Genomic DNA, 19,084 nt, shown 5'->3' with positions numbered 1-19,084 from the left:
CAAGTGATAGAAGCATTGCTTATGCACATGTAAAACGACACGATCATCAAACATTAAACAGCAAATGTTACCGAATGAAACGTTATAGGACTGTGAAGCTTTAGGGGTACTGATGGATTTGATCGACTCCATCTATATTTAGATCATCGTTCTCAATCCGATCCAGATTTAATTTTTGTCTTTTTATTCAATGATATTACACAGCGCCTGAAAATAGGCTTACTTTCGTCAACATAACCAACGACAACCTGCTTGCATAGAGAGCGTGCTGGGGACTATTTTCAGGCGCTGCGTAATATCATTGGGACGGAACAAAGTTTTCCCTTATTACTACGCAGGAATGAGAGTATCGTTCCTAGCCATATCGGTCTTAGCCAAATCGGTCTAGAAAATCGCAACTTTTAATTTTCCGTCGGCCTCAGTACACGATGTAACTATACACATCACAAAATGTTGCCGTTATTTTGTCACTTATTGAGCAGTTGGCTAGCTGGAGCCGTTTACCTCCAGTCTTTGTGCTAAGCTAGGCTAGCGGTGGGTGCGTCAGACAGAGTTATGGCACGCACAGAGATGAGAATGGTATGTATGGACTTATCTAACTCTGGGGGATATGGTGAATAAGCTAATGTCCCAAAAAGTCTGGGTGTTCCTTTAATGTCTTTACTTAATTATAAAAAATCTAGTAATCTGTACTATTCACATAGGCCTATAATGCCTTGATTACCTTTGATAACCCAAGTTAAGGTTAATTAATTGGTTTGAGTGCCATTTTGTCAAGCAAAAAAGGCGGGGCAATTCATTTTTTGAGGTGGGGCAATTCTTAATAGACTTTTCGCTAATTTCCTCCACTTCTACAATTAACTTTCTCTAGTTGCATTTTGAATGTTGAATTGTAAATGCAACTGAAACATTTGAGAGAACATCACATAAGCTAACTTCATAAATTGATGTCGGTTTTCCTCAAATTATTTTAGTTTGAACTCACCATTATGGTAATCATTACTTTTTTATATTTAAAGAGGGATCTAACTTCTAACTAAATCCTTAACTAGCGTTTTTCATGTCAAATAATGATCTTTATAATTGTATTTTTAACACTTATGTCAAATACCCTGTGAAACTTTTAATTGGGTTGATATAATCCCTCTATATTTGTGAAAATATCTTGCAATTGAACATGCTTGAGTCACACACAGACTTCAGCATTCAGCATGCAAAACACAACAACAGTAACAACAATTGTAGCTATACTAAGTCGAGAGTAAATCTAAAATATATTATCAAGTACTCTCCACAGCTCTTTTTTAGTTACTAGAACTCTTGTGTAAGTGAACTAGCCTATACTAACTAAGCATTTGTCAGTACAACATACTATTCTTATCTCACTTTACTTAGTTTTTTTTTTTTAATCGGTTTGCATGCTTTTTTAAAGTAATTCGATTTTACAGTGTGGGGGCCATCAAAGTTTTTATTAAAAAAATTATATCAAAAATGCTGGCGCCGTCTAGCAACACAAACTGTCCGGGAAAGAGTTAAATGCTGTCATTGCAAAAATCATGAAGTCCTGGATAAATATGACAAAGAATGAGAAATAACCACGTTTGCATTTTGTTATGCTTATCATTCAAAAGTCACTAAGTCGGTGGTTGCCAGGTTGTTTTAACATGTTTTTTTTTTTTTAACCTGGTTGTGCTAAAAAGCCCACCTCTTATGATATTTCAGTCTCTTGATATGTGGCTTGGGTTACTCCTTCAATGTAATTATGTGAAAAGTAATATCACACTTCCCACAATAGACCACATTATGAGGTGTCAGTAGCTCAAATGTGCGAATTGTGTGCTGAAGTTCAATATTTAGGGTTAGGGATTTGAAAACACCTTTAACCTAAGTATGAGCAATATAATTCTTGCCTTCTCAAAGATTCTAAGAAGTAACAACAACATTGTTGTTATATTTCCCTCATGCATACAATGTCAGTGGCTTCTGCCTTTAAAAATCCTTCGTTGTCATTCCAGCTTGAGATTGTCTTTCCTCAATGCAGACTAAGGTATATAGGCACAGCATAGTGTACAAGAGGAGACAAGACCTGACCTTGTCAAGTGTAGTTCAGCGGCTCCCAGCTCTCCTCGGGCGTGAAAACCGAACACAACAACAAGCTCAGCGACCTCCCCAGAGATACAACACTGAGCCGATAAGGCGTATGACAGTCAGTCTTTTTAGATGTGTGTGTATATATCTAAAGCAAAAAGTTTTTTTTGTTTAAAAAAAATGTTTTGTGTGACAGTGAAAGAAAAAGTGAGAAAACAGAACTGTTTGAGTTCATACAAAACAAGAGATGTCTCAGTCATGCGGTTCGATTACTGCAGCACTCAAATGAGAAATTAGCTTCACTGATTCAATCTCATGAGAATAAAATTTTTTCCAGGATGTTGGAAACAGGCAGAGATCCCAGAGCAATGAAAGATGCATCGTAATAATAATAATAATAATATAAATTACTATATTATTAATCCACTATAAAATTACTAAATAAAATAAAAAGTAACTCTTTAGCTCAGGAAAGTTATATACCATTTAAGTAGCAATTTTGTCTCAAATGTTCAGGTGTAAAAAGTACTCAAAAATGTTACTCAAGTGAAAGTACAAGTACTGAGTGACAATTTTACTCAATTAAAAGTAAATTTATATGGCCAGAATCATACTTGGGTAAAAGTAAAATAGAACCACATTAAAATTGTACTTGAGTATTAAAAAATTAAAAGTAACAGCCAAAATTAAAACTAGAGATTCTTGTTTAAGCTTTTAATCTCTAAAACATGAAGTGAACCACATTCAAGGTTTTACCCTGCTTTAGAACTGTATTTAATTGTATTTAATTATCAAACTATAAGACTACTACCTAATGCCAGTATGAAACATGCTACTCAAAGTTGTAAAGCCTCGGATTTAACTGTCACCCCCCTTTTTGAGAATACACATGCAAATGCACTATCCAAACTTAAAGGGCTGTAATTCAAGACGGCAGATTTTTGCTGTAGTGATAGCAATTCAAAATATGAAAGTATGAAAAAGTTATGGAAGTTTACATTTACTGTAAATAAAAAATACTATACTAAATATTTTTTATTTTATATAAAATATATATTTTACAAAAATGTTTTAATCTAAAATGACTATAAAATCAAACCCAAAGGTCTAACCAAGTTGTGTTCCAAATTTGAAGTTGATATCACAAAAATGTAAGTTCCCATGAGATTTTGTTTAGGCACTGTACCAAAAATAGCGTGAAATTCCATTGATTGTTTTTTGATGCATTTTCCTGTAAATTTCTGTCCAAATGTCAATTCCATCCCAAAACAGTCACCAAATATGGAACCTTGAGACTCAGACCTTTCCGACGTTATGTGTTTTGTCAAGATTAGAAAAGATTTTGATTATAAAGTAGTTAAAATAAATGTTGTAATATGAAACATGACACCGCCCACTAGGGGAGGAGCCCGCTAGAAGAATTTAAAGTACAATCTCCATGGTAACGCAACGTCTGATTTCAAAACGGTTTTCACAGGAGGATTTTGAGTTTGTAAGCTTTCGAATGATACCTAATTTATGATAATTGATCAAATATATGATACGAAAAAAGGCGATCAAAAAAAGAGTGCCAGGCGTCCCACCAGTGGGACTAGCTCTTTTGGGGCTGAAAAGCAATCCTGCAAAAGAAAAGATTTCGCTAAGGTACGGCCATGGGTGCTCTTGATCCTGTGGCTGATTTTGGACTGGGTTCGCAACTGAATCACGTTCTTCCTCCATTTTCTTCCACCGATTGACTGTTATAAGTTCTCTAATTTCCAGGTCAAGGTGCTGTGCATTGTGGTAATCGATGCCACATGACGTCACTTCCAAAGGACCAATGAACATGTCTGACCAATTTCATGTAATGTGAAAACGAATCTCATTGGCAGAATAAATAACATTTAAATTGAACTGGGCATCAGCGCAATTCAATTGGTTTGGTAATAGCAAGGGAAAATAGAATGAAGTGATCTCCAAAAAATAAGAACTTTTTGACTGTAAATAAAATTGTAAGGAGTAAAAAGTACTTTTTTTCTTTAAATTTTTTTTTTTAATGAATTAAAAGAAAAGGTATTGATTTTTAATTGTTCTCAAGTAAAGTAAAAATCCCAAAAAATAATACTTAAGTACTGTAATCAAGTAAAATTACTCCGGTACTTTACACCTCTGCAAATGTTCCTCCTAAATTAATAGCAAAAACACACAAAAATAAAGTAAGAATATTGACACATACACATGACAATTAATGTTGATGGCATAGCTTAGATTAATTTGTCTCGGAAGAATTTGATGATAAATGTTTGAGTTCAAACTGAGATATTAATACTTTTTCATTCAGCAATTATGCATTAAATTGATACAAAATTTACAGTAAAAACATAATAATGTCATAAAAGATTTTTATTCCAAATAACTGTGTTCTTTTGACCAAAGAATCACGGTTTTAAGCAGCTCAACTGTTTTCAACATTGATAATAATAATTAAATGGTTCTTGAGCAGCTAATCATCATATTAGAATGATTTCTGAAGGATCATGTGACACTGAGGACTAGAGTAGTGATTAGCTGATTAGTGTAGTGATTTACCATACATTCACTGTACAATAATAAGGTGTGAGCATAAAAGACTTCTTTCAAAAACATTAAAGAATCTTACCGACCCCCAACTTTTGGATGAAAAGATATTTTTCTTTCCTATGGGAGTCCATTAGAGTGAATAGGGGTTCAAATTCTAATCACTGTACTGCACAGTCAACAGATCTGAGTATCTTGGCTCTTCTGAGCGGTTGAGAGAGGAAATGTAGTTAATATTGAATGCAATGCTGTTGGAAAGAGCAGGTCTTACTCTCGGCATACCTGAAGCATCTAAAATATTTCAGAAGCTCATTTCTCATTCATAAGCTTGAGCGGAGCTGCCTTGGATGGATGGCCTAGCTCAGCTGAACCTGAGTTTATTGTGCTGTTTGCGATTCAATGAATTTCAGAGCTGCCTGATGAGTGTCTGTTTGTGTTGAACGGTAAGTGAAACCATGACAGTAATGCATTTTAAAGGCAATATAGGATGGAGTCAGGGGAAGGATATAGAGAAAGAGAGAGACTGAGTGGGAGTGAGCGAAGGGGGAACAAGGGGGAGGGGAGGTGGGAAAAAAAACAATGAAGAGACACAGTAGGATGAAAATGACTTCAAGTGACTCACCAGAGAGTCAATGAGGATCTTTTAAAGAGCAAATATGTGAATTTGCCAATACTGACTGTGAACATAGGGCACATTTCTATTCTGAACCATTACACGCCCACATCATAGTCAGAAGTGGCTTTCAAGACGAGTTCGTGATGTGGTTTTTCAGTGTGTCATTCTGTGATTAGCTTGACGTATGCAAGCATTTTCAGCATGATTAGCCACGTTTCCACCGAAATTACATGGAACAATTTGTCCCAGGAACCTTTCCCCCCAGACCTGTTGCTGTCTGTGTTTCCATGACGGTCTAAAGTACCATGAAGATTAGGCAAATTAATCCTGTGACGCAGGACTTGCGCGCGATTTTTCAGTTCCCATTGGATTGTATCCTCTGCATATAAGCTTAATAAAGCCTGAACCTCATCATCGGTCTGTCGCACATATTATCCACGTTTCGATCTAAATTAAGTTCCCAGTAAAAGTTTCCCCCTCAGAAAGTCCCTGCTCGGGAAGTAGTACTTTTTCAAAGTTCAGGAACTTTAGGGGGTGGGACTTGGGCGATGAACATGCTGATTGGTTGAGTTCACGCAGCATTTTTATTGGTTGATTCAAATAGCAATCAGTCTAAGGGAAAAAAAGTTCTTAGGACGAATTGCTCTGGGTAATTTCGGTGGACATTTTTTAAACTCTATTCGCTTTTTGAATAGCAAACAACTGCGTGTCAACCAATCAAAATGCTGCATGAACATTTTCACGAAATTCAAACTATAAATACCGTTTTGCCAAGTGGCACGTGAACCGATCATCTCTTCCATTTTACTGCTAGTTACATCAATAAATAAACATGAATGAACATCGGAGGGTATTTTGAAAAATCCAGTACGCCTACAAGGCTAACCTTCCCCTGGGCATGGACTACGGTGGAATTTTCTCACTTTTAGAGGCAAAAAGCTGCCCATAATTGCAAATCTAGGATCAGTTTTCTCTTTGGCGAACGATCCAGTGCGTATCTATCTGCATTTGTGCTCTTGAACTTCAAAGGCATTGAGCAATTTACATATCACATATGTGTATGACATATATAACATAATAACAAAACCAATCACAAACATATCTGTTGATTTCTTGAACGAAATAGCCAATCAGAGGTGTTTCAGTTACCACTGAACAAAAAAACGGATTCTGAAATGGATTCCGAGTTCTGCACGCTCACAGATCCTCTCATAACAAATTAAGTGTAGACATAAGAGATTCATTGTGCACTCAGCTTCATTGATTATAACAGAACTTTGTGAGATCGCAATGAATAAAATTATAAAGTATATAAATATTTTAGTGATTATAAAGGAAGCGCTCTTCGCACACTTTTTGTTTATAAAAAGTGATTTGGTAAATAGTAATTTTACATGATGTATTGTCCAGATGTATTCCTGATTGTAGCTGAATGTTATCAAGAGCTGATCATGAAGGTCCATGCCAAAGGTCATTATTTGAATATAAATGGATTATGAATCTAAATGGAAATTCTCAAAATATTAAACTTGTCGTCTGAAGGTTTGCTGCCTAAGGTTTCAATCAAAAATTCAGTGCTATAAGCCATGCTGAGAAAGGTGACCTGAAGTTGACCTATAACTGTGACATAAATCATGACCAGGAAAATTAAATTGCTATTGACTTCGGTAAAAATTAAAAGAACATTGAATGGGTATATATTTATCCTATTTCCTATGCCTTACTGTACATAGACAGACATCTACAGTTTTGAATGACAGAATACACTTTTTTGGATGAAATATCCCTTTAACTTTGTTTGGAGGCTTTTAAAAGTAAGAAAGTGACTTTCTTGTCTGCCGTCTTTAAGCATTTGTCCATGATGGCATTTTTAGACCCAATTTATATTACAGAAAGAAAATGACACACAATTGACGTTCCTGAGCAGAGGACAATGTCCATGGTCTCATTCCCAGCATGCATTGCTTGGTATGCTCAGATTGTCTTTACGGCTCAGCGTTTTTTTTTTCTCCTCTGACGTCTCTTAACACAGAGACTGAATCATCACAGCTTGGTATTCTAAGTCTGTGTCTAGATGTCACAGAGAATGCTCTGCAGTGCAGAGGTCTGTTTGATGGCAAAAGCTACTGTTTCTTTTTCTAAGCAACACTGGCCAAAGCTGTCTCAAGTCCCTTTAAGCCTCATCAGAGACTCGTTATTTAGTCTGTTCCACTTTTAGCATCTTGAGGAGGCTACACCGCAGGCACTTGTCTTCTGACAGATGGCGGCACAGTTGTTGAGCCAGGGGGTAAACTATGGGGTTTCTTTTGTTGGACGACAGGAACTGTTCATTTCTCACACTAAACTACCTGTTCTTATGACTAATTTCTGAAAAATGATTGTTTGTATTTTCATACTGATTGCTTAAACTAATATGTGCCAGAAGAAAAGGTTCGATATAGAACCTTTAAGGGGTTTCCATCATGGGGTAATTTTATGGAAAAACCGTCTTCATCAGTTTGGGAACACGTGCTGCAAATACTAACAATGCAATTAAATACAGAAACGTTCTGAAAACAGCATGGAAATGTTTCAAGGGGACCCCAACAAGCGATAAACCTGGCTGGGACATGCTTTTTGTTCAATGTCTACTTGTCAGTGGTGTTGTCGATGACCTGAAAGTCAGAGTTTTTTGTACTCGTGTTGTATTTGCAACACGTGTTGTCAAGCTTACGAAGATGCTTTCTTAATTTGCTGGTGTTTTTTTCTTATTCAGCTTTGATCACAGGAATAAATTATCTTTTAAAATATATTACAGTAGAACACAGTTAAATTGTAAAAGTAATTCACATTATTAAATAAATGCAGTCTCAGTGAGCAAAAGAGACAACTTTTGAACTGTAGTGTGCGTATTTCTATGGCCCGGAATACAGAGACCACCTTGCCTTTATTATCTCAGGTGTGTTTTTTAGGGCCTCCTTAAGCAATATAAATGTGTGTCGCTTTATACTGGCTATAAGAAACCTATAGTGTATACTGGTCTCAGATCAGCCCTAAACAGCACAACTAGCACCTCATATTGCCCGACCACTTACAATGAGGCCCACATTCATGCGTCTGCTATGATTGCATCTTTAGTCTGCAGTCATTGATGAATTGAATAATATTCTCAATCTCCCACTTTCATCTCTAGGGTGACATTACAATAACAAGCTCTTAGTATCTATCTACTGCAGACAAATGGGTTTTGCCTGCTGCCTGTTTATGTGGTCAGCATCTCCAAAACAAGCCTCAGAGGACAGACTGTAAGCAACTCCGTTACATTTACATACATTTACTTAAAGCCTCTCCCAATGCCAAAAAGCTTTATTAAATAAAAGCATCCATCACCTGAGTGTAGAGGTTAAAACAGAATTTCAGCTTGAAATTGTTCATCTGATATAAAAGATTTATTCTCCTGAGTGTTCTGCTTGAGCTGGAAAAATGTCGATATTTATGTATTTGAAAACAGACGTAAATTGCGTGGACCATATTAAAGGGATGGTTCACCCAAAAAATGAAAATTCTCTCATCATTTATTCACCCTCATGCCATCCTGGTGTATATGACTTCCTTTCTTCAGATAAACACAAGCAAAAAAATGTAGGGAAAAATACTTTTCCAATGACACGGTTCCGGTACGGGTTCCTGGCCTTTGTCTGGGTACACCTGTGAACAGCAAAAGAAAAGTGCCGCACTGCCTGCACAAACACCGGGACATGCACTGATTGATTTTAGACTGGTTATAGTCAGGTAAAGAATACGTAGCAGCATTACGTCACCACTCGTTCCTCAAGTCTGTGGAAACGCACAGCTGGTTCGCAACAGGCTCCAGTTTGCATAGCTGAGAACAGGCTTTGGAACCATTCTGGTGGAAAAGGGGTGTGTGAGTCCATTTGATGCCAGTGAATGGGTGCCACTCGAAAAATCACACATAGCTGATGAATCAATGTCTTCTGAAGCAAAAAGATAGGTGTAAGAAAAATAAAAAATAGTTTTTACTTTTTTAACTATAAACCATTATTTTCGGCCAACTGTCATAAGTGCATTCACAAGTTCGGCTTGACATAAACGTAAGTGTTTTGTAAAGTTTGGCTGTGTCCGAAATCGCCCCCCCTATACTCTTTAAATAAGAGGCGATAGCCATTTGTAGTGGTGTCAGAAACCATAGTGGACGTTATCGAGTTCACTTATTCAATCCCACAATGCACTGCAATAAAGAGTGTACAACCGATGCACACTCAACAGCTAGACAATACCCATAATGCTCTGTGACGTCATGCCGAATGAATTCCCGCATCTGAACAGAAAATGGCGCCCGCAAAATCATCAATCCATCCATTTTCCAAACCACTGGTCCAATGTGGGTACAGCGTAATATCATACAGGTATAAATTCCTTTTTAATGTATTATTAAATTGTTTAATTACGGTTTATACATGCTAGTTTCCATGACAGAGTTTAAGAGAAATCTTTTCATTACTTCTGGAGCTGCCAGTTTGCTACGTTTCAAATGATTATTAAACAGCAAGCACAAACTATGCAAAAGCGGCAACCCTTCCGGTGCAATCAGTGTCTGAATTCACTCACTCGTTTTCATTCACTCCTTCAAGTGAACTATAGTAGTGCAGTAACGTATAGGGGGCGATTTTGAACACAGCCTTTGTTTAAAAATAACAGAAGAACAGAGCCACTTCTCGTGCAAACTTCACAACTCACTTACGACATGTGTCTCAGCGTTGTGTGACAATAGACAAAAAGCAAGGATTTACAGTTAAAAAAGTTACAGATATTAGTATTTTCTCACACACCTATCATTTCGCTTTTGAAGACAGTGATTCATCCACTGGAGCTGTATGGGTCCTGTACGTTACAATCACTGTGAATTATTATTATAAATTTTTTTTTTTTTTTCAAGCGTCAACCAAGCAGCACCCATTCACTGGCATTACATTGGGAGGGCATGAGGATGAGTAAATGATGAGAGAATGTTTTTTTTTAATGAATATACCTTTAAGTGTGTTCTTAATATATTTATAAACGCTGTGCTTTGCTGTTCTGTCGCTTATAAAAAATAAAAAATAAAATAATATATATATATTAGGGCTGTCAAAAGATTAATCGCGATTAATCGCATCCAAAATAAAAGTTTGTGTTTACATAATATATGTGTGTGTACTCTGTTAATTATTATTTATATATAAATACACACACATTCATGTATATATTTAAGAAATATTTGCATGTATATACTGTATATACATTTATATAATCTATAATATATATAAATATAAATGTTATATATATATATATATATATATATATATATATATATATATATATATATATATATAAAAATCTTAAATATATACATGCTTGTGTGTGTATTTATATATAAATAATAATTAACAGAGTACACACACATATATTATGTAAACACAAACTTTTATTTTGGATGCGATTAATCGCGATTAATATTTTGACAGCCCTAATATATATATATATATATATATATATATATATATATATATATATATATTTCAAATTGAAGGTAACAATGACACCTTATTGTAAAGGTTACCCATATTTGTATAACATATAATTCTCATTATATCACATTTTTCCATCCTGGCTTCTGTTTGGTGAATACATCCGTTCCAATACTGCGTATCACGTCTAATAGTACACTATACTCACTCCTGTCCTGACTATATTCACAATATACCACTGTCTCTCATTTCTCATTGCTTATGACAATAATTCAATTTAAGTTAACCGTAAAAAAATTAAAATATCTGATTGTGGATGAAAAAGCGTTTTGATGAACAAGAATCAAACAAGATCATTCAGATCCAAAGCACATATTAATATCAGGTGTGAAGGGGGCCGCAGACTAAAGGAGTGCAGATCTGCTGACAGAGCATTAAGCAGTATTTGCCAATCTGCAATGTTAAAAAAGGGGTTCGTAGTGTCTCTCAGTCTCTTTGTTGTCTGGGTGTGTTAATCGCACAGATATCCACCTCTTTAAAGTCATGTTTAAAGTGTTTTCAATGAGCTGTGACAGAGATAAACGCCTTTGATAAAACGAACCGAAACTTACAGCCTAAATCAAACCAGGCAGGATTATTTAACACAAATCTCCATTTTATTCATTTATTTACCTTTTACAAACAGCAGAGCCTGGAACTTGGAGCGTTTCAACATTAAAATCTTAATAATATTATACAGCACTGTATCGAGATTGCTAGTGGGTGTGTTCTATTTGGCATATGTTGTCCTGTATCGTATTGTATTTAATATTGTATTAATAACTGGCAACCGAATGATCTGTGAAGCTTTATAATTAATAGTGTGGGAGTTTTGGATTCTGCCATTTTGTCCTGTATTATATTATAATAATTATTGTATTAATAGACACTGTATGCATGATATATATGTCCATAGGTCTCCGTGAGCATTATATCAGCGGTTTTGGCAGGAGTTTGGCAGGTGGTTTTGAGATATTGGTAACGTGGGCATCTGTGGCGCACAGCCAGCATGCAGGCCTATGTGCTGATTGCCTCTCTGTTCATAAAACGCTGTGCTTTGCTCTTCTGTCGCTTACTTCATGAATAACTGCATTAATATTCATCCAAATATTGTCAGATGTACTGGATTGTATGTCCTTCTATACTACTCCTTTTAAAATTCCCTTCCTTAATCGCATGCATTGTGTAACAGTTACTGCGGCCACCATTAGCTGCATGTGTGCAATATTAATATTTGATGAACAATGAATACATTTACATTTTTATTCTGTTTTCTATCGCAACAGATTGTCCAGGGCAACACTAGCCCCTTGTAACGCACCTCCCTGCGCTGAAGAAAGGGGTAGTGTGCTTGATATTATATGTTATGAAAGGCCGGGTCCTGATTGGCTGCTGGAGGTCTTCTGCAAGCACTTCCGTATAGCAACAGACCCCCATTCCCCCTCCTCTCTCCGTTTCCCCCATCCTCCCTTTCCTAAGACAGTGGCAGCCCCTCATACGGCGCTCGGATTCTGCCTCCGAGGGGGCTTTTGCTCTGCATCTGGTGGAGCAGTAACCATAGTAACAGCTAGGCTTTGCTGACCCTGGCTTTGCTGACTCGCCTCGCCACACTGTTTTCAGGCTTGACCTGGATTCCGTATCGCACTGGTTACTTGAGCAGAGACGCTCAGTTGTTTGACCCGGTTCTTTTCTTGTATGGTCAATGATAGGAGGACCTCCGTGCATGTGGCGCGGTGCAGCGCCTCTGGGTTTGTGATGGCACCCGCTCGCTGCCGCTGCCCACACTACACTATTTCGGTAACAGAGTGTTTGGCACAGCGTTGACTCATTTGCTCTATGAATGGCACTTTTCCTGCGTGTGAATATTTAAAAGGATTAGGTCTAGCCTGTTGAAGGATATGATGCTGCTGTGGGTGTTGTAGAGGCTTTTGTGTGGTAAAATATGCAATTGTTCTTTGACGATAAAGCGCTGCTGTGATTAACATCTGCTTTAGCTCAAAACTGAAAGACTATATTAGAAAATTCCTATAGAAAAATAATTGAAAAGTTCCAAGAGGTACATGCTTTGTAATTACCTTCTTTTGAGCAGGAAATGATGTCATCCGTTATATAATAATGTATATGTTATAATGAATGACTTAATGAATCACCTATAATGTAAGTAAAATAAATTACAATAAACTAAAAGACCCACATCCCCACGACCCAACATAAGATAAGCGTTTTGGAGATTAGATGCAAAATAAAATAAAATAATTCTAAAATAAAATATATATATTTTTAAACTATTAAAGTATTTAAAGTGCTTCTGAGTAGGAAAGCAGTAGGAAAATCAACAATCCAGAGTCAATCCTGCAACGACAAACAGTAGTAGTATTTTCTAAACAATTTTACATACAATTTTGTCAAATATTAAGGTGTTTAAAGTGCTTATAAACTAAAATATATAAAAAAAATTATAATAAAAGAGTAGAAAATCAGTAAAATCAAAAATCCAAAGTCGATCCTGCGACAACAAACAGCAGTAGTGTCAAAAAAAAAAAAATATATATATATATAGATATATATATATGGGGTCCAGATACTTCTCATTCATTTTATATAAATAATACTACTTTTTTTTATATATATAAATAATTATAAATGTTTAAAATCAGTATCATCTATCATACCATTGGATGTCACTGCTCAGTGCTGACGGTTCCTGTCTGTCTTGTGTGTGTTACAGATGTGATGGAGCAGCAGAAAGTGCTGCGCTCCAGCTGTTTGGTGAGCGGAGTCCACACCCCTCCCATCCGGCGCCACAGCAAGCTGGCCACACTGGGGCGCATTTTCAGGCCGTGGAAATGGAGGAAAAAGAAAAACGAGAAGCTGAAGCAGAGCTCTACAGGTGAGACAACCAGGGCTTTGTTGCCCTTTTATTTGTCTGTGTTGAGCAATTTAAAAGTACTTTTTATAAAAAAAAGGTAATGGACATAATGTTTTATTTCCTGTGAACAATAGAGGTAATTGATAACAAAGATTTATAAAAATATTGCAAGACATTATTCAATGATGGGGAGTCCAATAAAAAGGATACAAAATAGTGTGATAGAAGTGGAAAACAAAATTAGGGAGCTGTGAACCATAAATATATGGATGGTTATACAATTATTTTATTCTCTGATAATGCTAATTTAATAACACTGTTGAATGTAATCTTTAAAATTCTGTGATGCCTAAATTCACTTGTATAGTTTAAAATTTCTGATTTAGGTTTGTATTGTTTCAATTTTCTTTTTCTATTTTTTTAGACTAAATAGTATTGAATTTTAATATCAACCATGACATGAAAATAATTATCAGCTTATATCGTCCAGAATTTTACGATCAATGTTGTCCCTAACAACATTTGAGGTCGGGCAGTTCGGTCTGGAATTGATCCGTTGTGGAGCAACTAGGCCTGAACAGAAGATGTTCGGACCAATAGTGTAGACCAATTAATAAAGTGCTAGTAAGTGCCCTAACTAGCACTTTATTAATTTCTACAAAGATATTAACTTAGCTTGGGCTGAGAGAAAGAGGACCAAGAACAGAACCCTGGGGGATACCCCAGATAACAGGACTAATGCGAGGATTTGTTTCAGAAGAAAAACAAACTGCTGTTTGTCATTGAAGAACTCAACCAGAGGAGAGTTTCCATTGTCAGTGATGCCAACGTCTAAGAGACAGAATCCAATAAAGACTTGAGGCCCAGAAGGAGTTGAATATTTAGCACCCTTGACTCAGCAGAAAGGAGGAGGTCATTTATGGCCCTGTGGAGAGATGTCTAAAGGACATTATTCTGCTTTGAAAGGCTTGAATAGAATATAAGAAACTTGGTGCAACTCTAATTGAGGGGAAACGGCTCTGTTCAGCAGTGGTTTGTGATAGGGCTGTAATTATTTAACACAGGACCTAGACAAAGTTTCCTGAGAATTAGGGTGTCAGCAGCAGTTTTTAGTTCTAATGGAACAGTACCAGAGGCAAGAGATATTTTAATCAAGCGTGAACTGATAGCAGACAGCTGTAGAAACAGTTTAGTTACATAATGAGACAATATAGTCATCCAATCAAGTTTAGCAGAGGAAGTGATACACCAATGCTAGTAGATGCATGCAGGGAATGAGGGCGGATTGCTAGTCTTCTGATGGTGTTAAGATTGGCAACGAGTAGGACAATCATTTAGTGCAACCAAACGGCAGGTGTGTCATACACCATTTTTGGAGAGATTAACCAGTGACTCTTCTACTTTCAAAGGTATAGTTCACCCCAAAATCTCTCATGTCGTTTCAAACCTGCATTGCTTATTCTGTGGAACATGAAACAAGATATTTTGAAGAATGTTTCAACTGTTTTGTCCATACAATTAAAGTCAGTGGGCTCCAGTGTTTTTCTAGAACCCATTAACTCTCATTTTATGGACTTTTTTTATGTTCCAATGAAGTAAGAAAGTCATACAGGTTTGGAACCACATGAGGATGAGTAAATGCTCTTTAAGTACAATGAAATGCCCTTGAATACCCTTAAGAGATGTGAGAGTCTAGTGCTGCACATCTTAGCATTTATGCTGACCCAGGTTCAAATTGCAAATGAACTGATCAGTATGCATTTTTTGTTGTATCTTTAACATTCTGTTCCACTGGGGAAAAAGGACAGATGTTTGCAGTCTGTTATTGGACTGAGCGTTTTATTTAAAGTAAAATTGCAATGACACTATAATATTTAAGCCTAAATTTGAGAAGCCTAAAGATTTACATGTATGTATTTGAATGGCATATAAACATTTCCATCCATTTGGATTACACAGTTTTGACATAAACTAATAAACTTGATGCAATGCATATTTGTCAGTTATATATAAATGTATGTCATTCAATCAAAATGTATTCAAATGGCTTGGAATCAGCAAAAATCTGTTCATTGAGAAAGCATTTTCTTCTGTTAATATATAAATATGATTTATGTTTATGTTAAAACTGTGCAATCCAAACATTTATATGCAATTCAAATGCTTAAAGGTGCACTGTGTATATGTTAGCTGCATCTAGCGATGAGGTTGTGAATTGCACTCACCCACCGCTCATCCCTCCCTTTCGAAGCACATGGAGACGCTATGGTGGCCGACACAGGACAAATATGTCATCGTCTGAGACAGCAGAGAGTAGCTAGTGCTCTGTAGAGAAGTTTGTCCGTTTAGGGCTACTGTAGAAACATGGCGGCGCAAAATGGCGACTTCACTGTAAGGGGACCTGCGGTGTATGGAGATCGAAATGGCTCGTTCTAAGATAATAAAAACATACCGGTTCATTATGTAAGGTCTTTATACACCACTGAAAACATAGTTATGTATGTTATATTGCATTTCTGTCAATAGATCCTCATAAATACTACACACTGCACCTTTAAATCTTAAATTTAGGCCTAAATATTTGTGAGTGTAGACTAACTTTTAACTCTGAGGTTGGTGGGATGTGCCCCTCTGTTTGAATGGGCATGAAACTTTATAGCACTCCCAAAGTGATCTCATGTCAGCCAGAAGATGGCACAGATGGAGCTACATGAGCGTGTGAATGAAACTGGTTGTGCATACAAATATGTTGTGTAAATTATGAGTGCTTGTGAGTTGAACAATCTAATGCAAGCCTAAAAGTATGAAAACACTTCTCCTCTGTGTGCAGATGTGGCCTTGGCCTGTGGACTTCATTCTCCAGACCGCAGCTCTCCCATCCAGGGCATCTCCGATGCTGAGATCCGACTGCCTGGCTCTCAGGGGCCCATTCTCAGCATCAGTAGCATGGAGTACCTCAGCTCAGAGCAAGACAATCTCCCTAGCAGTGAGTGCTCTTTAGATGTATATTTATAATGTATATATATATATACATGTATATATATATGATATATATCATTTATTGTTCAAACTAGTAAGACCACTGTACACTATTGCTCAGTCAAAAGCAGGAGTTTGGGGTAGGGCTATCTGTTTGACTGACCAAATTATGACACTCTTCACTGCATCATATTTCTTATATTTATATCATTGACAAATACACAATACACAAATATGACCAATGAACAACAGCCTTGAATTGCATTCCTAATAGTTTAAACTATGATTTTGTGTTTCCTGTTAGTGGTAGATTCTGTACAGGACAACGAGACAATGGAAGAACCAAATTCAAACGAGGATGAGGACGAGGACGAGGAGGCGGTTCCCTCTGTAAATGAGAATGAAGATGTTGAGGAAGATGAAGAAGACGGAGAGGAAGATGAGGAAGATGAACCGCAGGAGCAGTCTCCTCCAAGCAGTCACGCCAATCTCGTTTCTCAGCTAAGCACGGAGGAAGGTGTGTTCATTTTTCGCATAATGAAAATCAGATCAAATTTGATATCGTGGAATATGAATGCATTTTTTGTTTCCACAGACCCGGGTAAAGTCGTCATCGCATCAGTGCCTCACTCAAACTCTTTTCTCCAGAAAGAATTTTCAAGAGTCCCTGATGGCCCCAGTCCTGTGGTTTTAAGAGGGCATTTTACTAATTCTGTGGGGTCACCGCATATAGGTAGCATACATCCGCCACTGCCCCCTAGCTGTATAATAGAAGAACTGCATCGAGCACTGGCATCAAAGCTCAGACAGGAAAGGTGAGGATGTTAAACCTATCATGACTTTTATTTGCTTGATTTCAGAATGAATTTTTAGGAGGTCTAAGAAATATTTTTCTGTAAAAATGAATATTAGTGTATCCCATTAAAGTGTGTTTCTTTCTTTTTCTATTTTAGCATTGAGCGAGAGCCAAGTGGAGATGGTGAGAACAGAAAGGAAGCAGAGGAAAATAAGGAAAACGTTCGACAAGACAACTGCTTCACTGATGCTTCAGGAATTATCTACGACATTGACGGCTGGAACGATTCTGTCATTTCTGGTGAGTGTACTACACAACTATTAAAGAAGCCATATTATGCCCTTTTACTAAGTCTTGATTTTGTTTTAGGGCTTTACCGAAATGCTTGAATGTTAAAAAAACAAACATTATTTTTGACATTGTGGTAGCACCTCTCTTCCCAGTCTGTCAGTAATGCTCTGTTTAGTTTCTGACTCGCTCTAAAAGCCCCTCCTTCTGAAAAGCACAATTTGCTCTGATTGGTCAGCTGGACCGGTGTGTCGTTATAGAAATGTCACGGCCCTTACCATAACTTTGAGTTTCATAGACTGTAAAAAAAGATGGACGATGCCCCTTCACTCCTCCATTGTAGAAAGGTGAAGCCGCCAGTGTCCGAATATGGCATCTATGAAATCTTGCGGTGATTTGGGACCTGCGTCTGCGCAGTACAGAGCAGGAAGTTGAGCCACGATATCAAAACCCTGCCCAAACTCCCACAGTGTCTGTTAGTACAGTTAACGGCAGAACAACTCATTATGTCGGTGTGAAATAAACAGTTATGGAAATGTAGAAATTAAAGCTAAAGCTCCAGTCTCCTACCGAAAATCCTGAAAAAAGTCAATTGGTGCCTCAGTGACAACTTCGCTCAGAGAAGCTGTCAATCATGATTTCAAACTCCTGTTTTTATAGCATCAAATAACTAACTAAAAACAGACTTATTTTAAAAAACAAACACTTGAACTTACATCAACTACCTGTTGTGATACGTAATACGTGATGATGTAATACGCTGTGTGCGTGTACCGGATGTAGTGGAAGTAGAGCACGTTGATCCCTAGTAAAAGATGTTCTTCCTAATCTCTGATTTTGTCAATTAATACTTCATGGTGTCAGCGGTAAACAACCTTAATATCACCCGCGTGTGTGTCCGTGAGCGACTAGTGACGCGAGCCTACTCCGTGTAAAGCGGAATGCCTAAACGGGAGACCACTCCGTGACGCGCTCTGTACGTCTGTGTGGGATCGTGAAGGAGCATTGTCTGCGTGATAATTGCTAATCGGTCCAGAGAACACAACGGAAAAGAACGACTACTTTCAACGTGAGTACAAGATAAATGTGCTAAAATGGCAGCACAACTACCAATCATGAACTGGTCTGACCCCGATCTGAGTGAAGCAATATCTTTATTTAAACAAAAAATGAATCTTTACCTGGAAGATGAGGAAATAACGGATGAAGGAAAACAAGCTAGGAAAATATGTCGAGGGATTGGTGATGAAGGATTAAAACGACTCAATGCAAGTGGGCTCAGTGATGCAGATAAGAGAAAGCCTGACACCTTGTGGAATTTTTTTGAAGGACAACTAAAGATAAAT

The 19,084-nt window shown here is 37.1% G+C and overlaps 1 protein-coding gene across 2 annotated transcripts in view; it reads left to right on the top strand.

Annotated features, from left to right (window-relative positions):
- The window catches only part of phactr3a (phosphatase and actin regulator 3a), a 46,998-nt gene that overhangs the window by 12,962 nt on the left and 14,952 nt on the right, over positions 1-19,084 (top strand). For both annotated transcript variants that reach the window (XM_079801847.1, XM_079801848.1), the window contains exons 2-6: positions 13,535-13,696; positions 16,506-16,661; positions 16,959-17,171; positions 17,250-17,469; positions 17,608-17,750. In XM_079801847.1, the coding sequence (XP_079657973.1) occupies positions 13,535-13,696; positions 16,506-16,661; positions 16,959-17,171; positions 17,250-17,469; positions 17,608-17,750 (894 nt within the window). The remainder of the gene's footprint in view (positions 1-13,534; positions 13,697-16,505; positions 16,662-16,958; positions 17,172-17,249; positions 17,470-17,607; positions 17,751-19,084) is intronic.

The sequence above is a fragment of the Gobio gobio genome (genome assembly GCF_949357685.1).
Source record: "Gobio gobio genome assembly, chromosome: 21".
Classification (NCBI taxonomy): Eukaryota; Metazoa; Chordata; class Actinopteri; order Cypriniformes; family Gobionidae; genus Gobio; species Gobio gobio.
Note: the sequence above shows the minus strand (reverse complement) of the source record. Positions and strands in the feature narration are given on the sequence as shown.